The 8,323-nt window shown below is 36.5% G+C and overlaps 1 protein-coding gene across 1 annotated transcript; it reads left to right on the top strand.

Moving 5' to 3' along the window:
* The first annotated feature begins 275 nt into the window (after positions 1 to 275).
* Positions 276 to 7,908, top strand: LOC128553216 (uncharacterized). The gene is made up of 5 exons (XM_053534335.1): positions 276 to 458; positions 1,669 to 1,773; positions 2,178 to 2,391; positions 3,538 to 4,336; positions 6,913 to 7,908. The coding sequence occupies exons 2-5, from the start codon at positions 1,722 to 1,724 to the stop codon at positions 7,732 to 7,734; spliced, it is 1,887 nt and encodes a 628-aa protein (XP_053390310.1). The 5' UTR covers positions 276 to 458; positions 1,669 to 1,721; the 3' UTR covers positions 7,735 to 7,908.
* Positions 7,909 to 8,323: the final 415 nt, after the last annotated feature.

The following is an 8,323-nucleotide window of genomic DNA, read 5'->3' as shown; positions in this document are numbered from 1 at the left end:
TGCCGTCCATTTCTCAAAACTCAAATAACATGACAGATATTTTATTTTGAACTCTATAGCCCTGTTGAGTATACATTGAAATAGCATCAGTTAAAATATTTATTTGATGCGTCGATAATTTTCGAAATGATAAAAAAAGTTCGCGATTTTCTGGGGCAACCCTCGTACTTAGCATGAACGGAAATTAAGTTAAAAGTCTCCCAATAACGAGAAAATGGCACTATTTCAAGTTCAAGACGTATATACAAGCATTATACTTTCGAGTAGACTAGTAATCTAAAGCAGTTGACATTGGAATCATATCAGTTTATGTTATCTGAATATTCTATTTAGGAAATGTAATCATGGTCGTGTGTTCACAAATACTGTTGCTGAAGCAACATATGAGAATCAGTTGCCGGAAAACGACACGACTCAAGGAGTAAATGATATTCAACAAGAGAATCATGAATTCGAAGGTTTGTATTCATTTACTCGTTAGCTTAATATTTTATAGTTTCGGTTTCGTAACGTCTTTAAAATGGTAGGGACGGTGATGCAAAGAATTATGATCGAAAGTGGTATTTGAGGAGAATGTATTGAAATAGAATTGGCATGGCCGTATAGAACGAAATAAATTGGAAGTGCTCGAGATGAAGAACATAACGAGCTTGGATTGAAAGTATTAGGGACAGAGATTGTAACGAGCTGGGATTAAAAGTGATGGAAATGGTGGATAAAACTGACTGGAAATGAAAGTGATTGTTGGAACGGAGAATATAATGAACTGGGATTAAACGTGGAGTGCTTTGCGAACGGACTGGACTTACATTGTATGTAGTAGAGGCGGAAAATGTAACGGGATGGGAAGGTAGATTGTAATGGATTATAATTCTGAAAAAGTTATGAACGGAGAATATACTGGGATTGACTTTAAAGTAGATCTGAAGGAGAATTTAAGGGACTGTGATTTAATATGATTGGGACGGAGAATATAATAGATTAGGATTGAAACTGTGGTGGGGACGGAACATGTTATGGACTAGAATTGAAGGTAATTATGATTGAGAATGTAGAGGACTGGGATTGGACGTGATGGCAGGAATGGAAAATGCTTTGAAGTAGAGGGGACTAAGAAAGTAATGAACTTGGACTTAAAGACGTTAGAACGGAGAATGTGATAGACTGCGATTGAGAGTGTGATTGGAGAATGTAATGAACATTTGAAAGTGGTGGCAACGGAGAACGCACTAGACATCTTCGATAGACTGGAGTTAAAACTGATAGTGACTGAGGATGAAAATACTGGAAATGAACATGGAAAGGACTTGGTTGTAACTAGATGTGGTTGAAACTAGTTGGGACAGAGAATGTAATGGGCTGGTTTGTTCTGGGTTTAACGCCGTTTTTCAACAGTATTTCAGTCATGAAACGGCGGCGTAATGGGCAGGGATTGGAAGTGGTTGGTACGGAAAATGTAACGGGTTTGCACTGAAAGTGGTAAGTACAAAGAGTGTAACTTACTTGATTATAGGAGGTTGGGTTAGAACTGTGATTTGTCAATGGAAAGTGAGCAGTAAGCAATTGCAGTTAACTGTTGCAACAACCAGGAGTAGCAGCAGTTAATACGAGGGTTGTCCCAGAAAATCGCGAACTTATTGTATTAACTTTTGTGTTTTGTTTTTGTAGATGCGACACAGACTAACGTTGACTGGTTTAAAGTATTCAAAGACATAGTACCAATGTTGCCTATTGACGAGTATTCGTGGAAATTTTTTGCTTTCGAATTATTTCGTAAGATCACCATAATAGTTTTACTTCAGCCTTTTCGGTATACGTTTTACATTGAAACAAACACAAAAACTGTACATGGTATATATTTTAATCTTATGTCTTGTTTTCATTGTAATGGTTAATAGTTATTTATTTGGTGATAGGTCAATTCACAAAGATCGCTTGTTCCAAAATAATGTTTGGATGTTTTTGAGATATATTTTGAAATTTTCTTCAAAATAATTTACCTGAGCAATTGTTACATCATTGTTCACACTCAGGGATGTAAGATAGATTTCTCAAGGACCATTTCAAATACCATTTATCCCTGTCACTAAAGTTAGCCTTCATTGCTATTGTTATGTCCGTAATTGTGAAAATTTGGCGTTTTATTCATATATCATATATATTTCTAACTCTCTCAGATATTTGCCAAGAAAGATGTGGGTTACCAAAGGATATCCACAACGAGGTGAAGAAAATTGAGCATTGTAATAAAAACATAGCTCTAGCATATTACGAGGTATTTCACACTTGGTATCGTCTTATGGCCTCTGACGCAGAATTAGACCACATCGAAAAGTCTTTACAGAGATTCGAAAATGGATTCATTATGCAGGAATTCAAGCTTATTAAAAGGTAAAGCATTTACAGATTCAATCGTGCTGAAAGATAACGCATTAACTGAACATGCAAGAATTCAGTCGTATTATCAATTATTACAGTAAGATGTTCCCAAATTGTAACGTATATAACAAGCGAGTTCAGTGAATTGGTACTCCCCGCCGAAAGGGATAAAATTTTCACCTGAAAATATTTAATATCCTAAAGAAACGGACATTGTTTTAAAATAGATATTAGTTTGGTCAAAATGTCTCAAACTTAATTGGAGTAATTCAGCTGAAACAGATAAGACGTTTTTAGTAAAGGTGTCTCATTTTAACAGTAGTTATCGAGTGAAAAAAAAAATCATGGAAAACTAATATTTGAATACGAGTTCAAATTACCCTAGTAACGGCTAGCGAGCATTAATCTAGACTTTCCAGTTAGATGACTTTACGCCGTCACTTCCGGCTTATCAAGTGCAGAACTACCTTAACCATGTTTCGTTAGAATAGCTCAAACCATTATAAGATATGGTTTCGGACGGACAGAAAAGTGAAGTAAAAACATTATAATGTACTATATATGAATTGTTTATATAAGTATAAAGAGCAATCTTGTCTTCCTGACACAAACTACACTGCAACGTGTAGAGTTCCATTTTCCTATTAAAGTTAGATAATTACCATGTTTTGCTGAAATCCATCGCATTGATGTGGTTCCGGACGGACAGAAAATGGAATACAAAACTATGTATGTTCTATATTTGTAAAAAAAAGCCATAAATCTTGTCTCAATGAAGCAATCTGACTGAAATTTGTAGAATGACATTTCGCTATAGCAGAACCAGTAAAAACCGTTTCTAAGATATAACTTCGGACAGAAGGACAGATGGAAAGACGGACGAACAACACCAAAACTATATCCCTCCGCCTTCTGTGGAGATATCAATCTGCACAAAGAAGTTGGTCAAATGTTACGACACGCTACACTAATCAGCTAATTTCCTTAAGCTATTTTAACGATGGAAGAACTATGTAATCATGTACTAAAGTATCACTCAAGAGATTCATTTATATTGGACGAACGTGTACAGGCCAAGTGAAGTTGCACGAGTTCTACTTTATGCTAGAGGGACCCTCTGTTTACTTTTAATTTTAATGCTCCTGTTTTACTTTTCAGCAATCCTCCCGTAAGAAACCAATGTCCTCGGCAGGAGGAGACAACAGTGACTCTGTGGGATAGGCCTGACATGTACATGCAACATTCGTCTAGTCTAGTTGATTGTATGCAACGGGGAAGTTTATACGAAAGAGAGGAAACGCAAAGGTATAGACTGCATCATATGAGAGAGCAACAATTCATACAATTTACAAATGTGAGCGATGCAGCAGCACCACTCGAAATTTCCAAAACGACGTTACATCGATCTTCGATACCACGTCTCAAAGAAAGACAATTTAAGGGCTGTAGGTCGTATCAGAAGCTGAATGATAGTTATTCAAAGCGAAATAATAAAGTCTGGCAGGAAAAACGAAAAGTGAAAAAGAACATAAAAACCGCCGTAAAAATGAGGCATTTGGTGGAGCAAAATGACACTCTGAAGAATGAAAATATTACACTCATAAAAAAGATTTTACCGTACGGCATGATTCCAGTGAGCAGACAAGAGTATAATACATTCCTTGATCATACCGTACATGTTATTATGGAGCACAACAATGTCACTAAATGGACTGTTTTGTCATTGGCATACAAAGCCTACGATGAAATTGCCGAGACCAATAATGGTGACAGATTTGTCCTTCACAATGGAACTACAAATATGAAACTTGATAAAGAACAGTATGAGTGTTTGGATTTTTATGTAAAACATGCACGAACTAGGGTACTGAGAGAACTAATGGAACTCGGAGAGCATGGCGATACTTCATTCTTATTCATAACTTACGACGGGAAATCAGCACTTCAAACCTATCAAGTAAGGGCATATTATCTTTTACAATTATAATGTTTTTTTTTCCTTAACAGTTTAGAATTAATTAATTATATCTTGATTCCTTTCTGACATAGACATTGAACAAGAGCATTGTCTGCGGGTGCCAGTACTCGTCTGTAAGTGCTTGACATAAGACAATATGTAGAAAAGAGCTATTGTTCTTCAGCTTTTTCTCACCTATTGATAATGAAATAATGTATATAGTTTCAAAGCTATAGAATTCACGAAAAGTAGATACAAATAAAATACTTACCACAAATGCCAATTTTCTAAAATAAAAATAGCCATAATTCTGTCAGAATGCAAGACAGAATTATGATGCTTGGCCTGCTTATTAACAAAATGATAAATAAGGGTAGGTTTTCAAATTTATATCTCTAACAGTATTCGAGGAAAGTGGACAAACAAGAAATGTCATTTTTCAAGTCATAACTCTGACAATGCAAGTCATGGTTCTGGACCTAGTTTCAAAGTTTCAAAGCTATAGCTCTTATAATTTTAAGTAAAAATGTATCTTAAACAAAAATGATAACCAACGCCACCGGGGACGATCAAGTGATGGTGTCCAGTATCTCGTAGATCTTTTAAATATCAGACGAATTAATAAAACCAATTATAGTAAACACCGCACAATACATTTTGTTTAATAAATTATTGTGCTTTGTCAAAATAAGAATATTTTTAATCCCCCGCCGTGGCAGAGGGATTATAGGAATGGTCTACGTCCGTCCTTCCGTCCGTAACAAAATCGTGTCCGATCCATATCTCCTAAACGCCTTGAAGGATTTTCATGAAACTTGGGTCAAATGATCACCTCATCAAGACGATGTGTAGAACCCATGAGTCTTGTCGGTTCAAGGTCAAGGTCACAACTCAAGGTCAAAGGTTTGAGCCTGCCATTTTGTATCCGCTCTATATCTTCTAAACCCCTTGAAGGAATTTTATAAAACTTGGGTCAAATGATCACCTCATCAAGACGATGTGCAGAACCCATGAGTCAGCCAAGCCGGCTCAAGGTCAAGGTCACAACTCACGGTCACAGGTTTGAGCCTTCCATTTTGTGTCCGCTCTATATCTCTTAAACCCCTTGAAGGAATTTTATAAAACTTGAGTCAAATGTTCACTTCATCAAGACGATGTGCAGAACCCATGAGTCAGTCATGCCGGCTCAAGGTCAATGTCATAACTTAGGGTCAAAGGTTTGAGCCTACCATTTTGTGTCTGCTCTATATCTCCTAAACCCCTTGAAGGATTTCCATCAAACTTGGGTCAAACGATCACCTCATCAAGGCAATGTGCAGAACTTATGAGTCAGCCATGTCGGCTCAAGGTCAAGGTCACAACTGAAGGTCAAAGTTTTGAGCCTTCCATTTTGTGTCCGCTCTATATCTCCTAAACCCCTTGAAGGAATTTTATATAACTTGGGTCAAATGATTACCTCATCAGAACGATGTGCAGAAATTATGAGTCAACTATGCCAGCTCAAGGTCAAGGTCACAACTAAGGGTCGAAGGTTTGAGCCTTCCATTTGGTGTCCACTCTGTATCTCCTGTACCCCTTGAAGGATTTCCATCAAACTTGGGTCAAATGATCACCTCATCAAGAACTCATGAGTCAGCCATGTCAACTCAAGGTCAAGGTCACAACTGAAGGTCAAAGGTTTCAGCTCTGTATCTCCTAAACCCCTTGAAGGATTTTCATGAAACTCTGGTCAAATGATCACCTCATCAAGACGTTGTGCAGAATTCATGAGTCAGCCATGTCAGTTCAAGGTCAAGGTCACAGCTAAAATCAAAGGTTTACCCTTTTCACTATCCATAGCAGTGGCGGGGGATTTAGCTGTCTTTCAGACTGCCTTGTTAACGTTCAGAGTTGTGACTGATGATAAAAAATAATGTAATAATCAAGACCATGCTGATCCCGAATACTGAATAAAATAATGATATGTTTTAATAAAAATTTATTGTCCTGGTTATATGTGTCGAGGTATAAAGGGGCGACGAAATTATTCTAACGGTAGACTTCATTTTATACTATTATTGCAGTTCCTTTTGTTTGTTTAGTTCGGTTTTAATTCTGAAAAGGGAAAAAAGAAGTTATTGTAAGACCTTCAAGCACTACTGGGTACTATTTCCAGCACGGGCACCTTACTTTATTTCCGTACAACATCTTAATTGCTTCCTGAAGTCGCATAAAACAGCAGGCGGTGGTGAAATTGGAATTATGTTTCATTGGGGAAACGATTTTATTAGTACATTGTATTCCAATGAGGTACAGGTAGGAAATGTGCAGACACCGTCCGTCGTTTATTTAACTGAAAAAAAATTGTTTTAAAAAAGGCGCTCAATTCGAACACACAGGTACACGCACGCATGCATGTATGCAAACAGAGTTAGGCGAAACCTTACTTCTAGCTAGCTGTTTGAAATTTGGCAGTTGCATCTTTAATTTTAATGTGTCTTGTTATTAACCACTATTAGATGTTGAACATTTTAGGAATATATTATTATAATTCAATCTATGCAACACATTCCAAGAAACTGTTCTCAATATTTCAGAGAAAACAATCTGTTCTAAGGAAAACGACAAACGCTTCACGGCGGGTTGCCACTTCTCCGTTTGATGGAGGTGACGTTTCTCCTCTTTCAGCCAACAGTGAAACTGGTGACATTGAGTTTGACAACACTTTTTCTAACAAAACGATTACAAAGGGAACCACATCTTACGCAACAAAACAGTGGAATGAACACCACACAGGTTTAGATGAGAATAAGTTTTATTCCTCAGATAAACAAAATCTCAGTGCTATATCTACACGAAAACAAAATCCTAGTGCTATATCTACTGGCAAACAAAATTCCAGTGCTGTATCTACTGGCATACAAAATCCCAGTGCTATATCTAATGGCAAACAAAATTCCAGTGCTATGTCTACTGGCAAACAAAATTCCAGTGCTGTATCTACTGGCATACAAAATGCCAGTGCTATATCTACTGGCAAACAAAATACCAGTGTTATATCTACTGGCAAACAAAATAGTTCACTGACAAAAAATTATTCTGAAACTGAGACTTTAGAATATGAATACTGTGTTGATGATAATCAAAGGGGCACATTTACGGAAGTAGCGATGGCAAAACGGTTGTCTGATGTAGAACATTTTAAAGTTGAAAATGAAACTGCAGCACACTCTAGACAGCTGTGTGACAATGTAGATTGTTTGGAAATGTCTGCATGCTTAGCTAGCAAACATGAAAATGTTGGTCATCAAACTGAGGGCATGGGAGAAAATGAAAACAAATATTCAAAACTTGAAGATCCCTTGGAAGATTTTCTGAAGGAAATAGATATAGAATTGGAGTGTTCAACATATATGTGAAAACAAATACCATTGTTTCTGTATAAATTAACGCCATTATCAGATTGATTGGGGACTCAAGATACAAGCACTCCATGACAATTGACTTAACGCCTTTCGGTTTCTATTTTGTTTCTTGTATACTGATAAGTTATCTAGAAAAATACAAAATCAAAATAAAATGATTCAAGAATTCGAAGTTATACTATTTACAAAGTAAACATAATTTTAGAGATGGGGGAGGGAGCTACTTGGCTGCGTAGTTTCAAGTGTGGAAGAGTAGAAAATCTTTGATACGTCCGTAACAAACATAATGTCAAGAGGGTTATAGTGGATCTTCCTCGACATTTAAGGATAACATGGTGTAATAGTCATATTTCATATCTTGTAACTGGATGGTGATATTTAAATGAAATTTGGTCACTTTGAAGACATTCAATATCAAAAACGTTTCACTGAGAGTTTTTTTTAAATTTTATCATTTTTTGGGGAGATAACCGGTATTGAAGTTAACATTGATGCCTATGGGAAATATATAATTTCTTTGATTATGAGAATCTGAACTTGAGGTTCGAGAAAATTTTGTGGTAGAAAGCTGCATTAATATATG

The sequence above is a fragment of the Mercenaria mercenaria genome, unplaced genomic scaffold (assembly GCF_021730395.1).
Source record: "Mercenaria mercenaria strain notata unplaced genomic scaffold, MADL_Memer_1 contig_3594, whole genome shotgun sequence".
NCBI classification, from domain to species: Eukaryota; Metazoa; Mollusca; class Bivalvia; order Venerida; family Veneridae; genus Mercenaria; species Mercenaria mercenaria.
The sequence above is the reverse complement of the archived record's forward strand: the minus strand, read 5'-3'. Positions and strand labels throughout refer to the sequence as shown.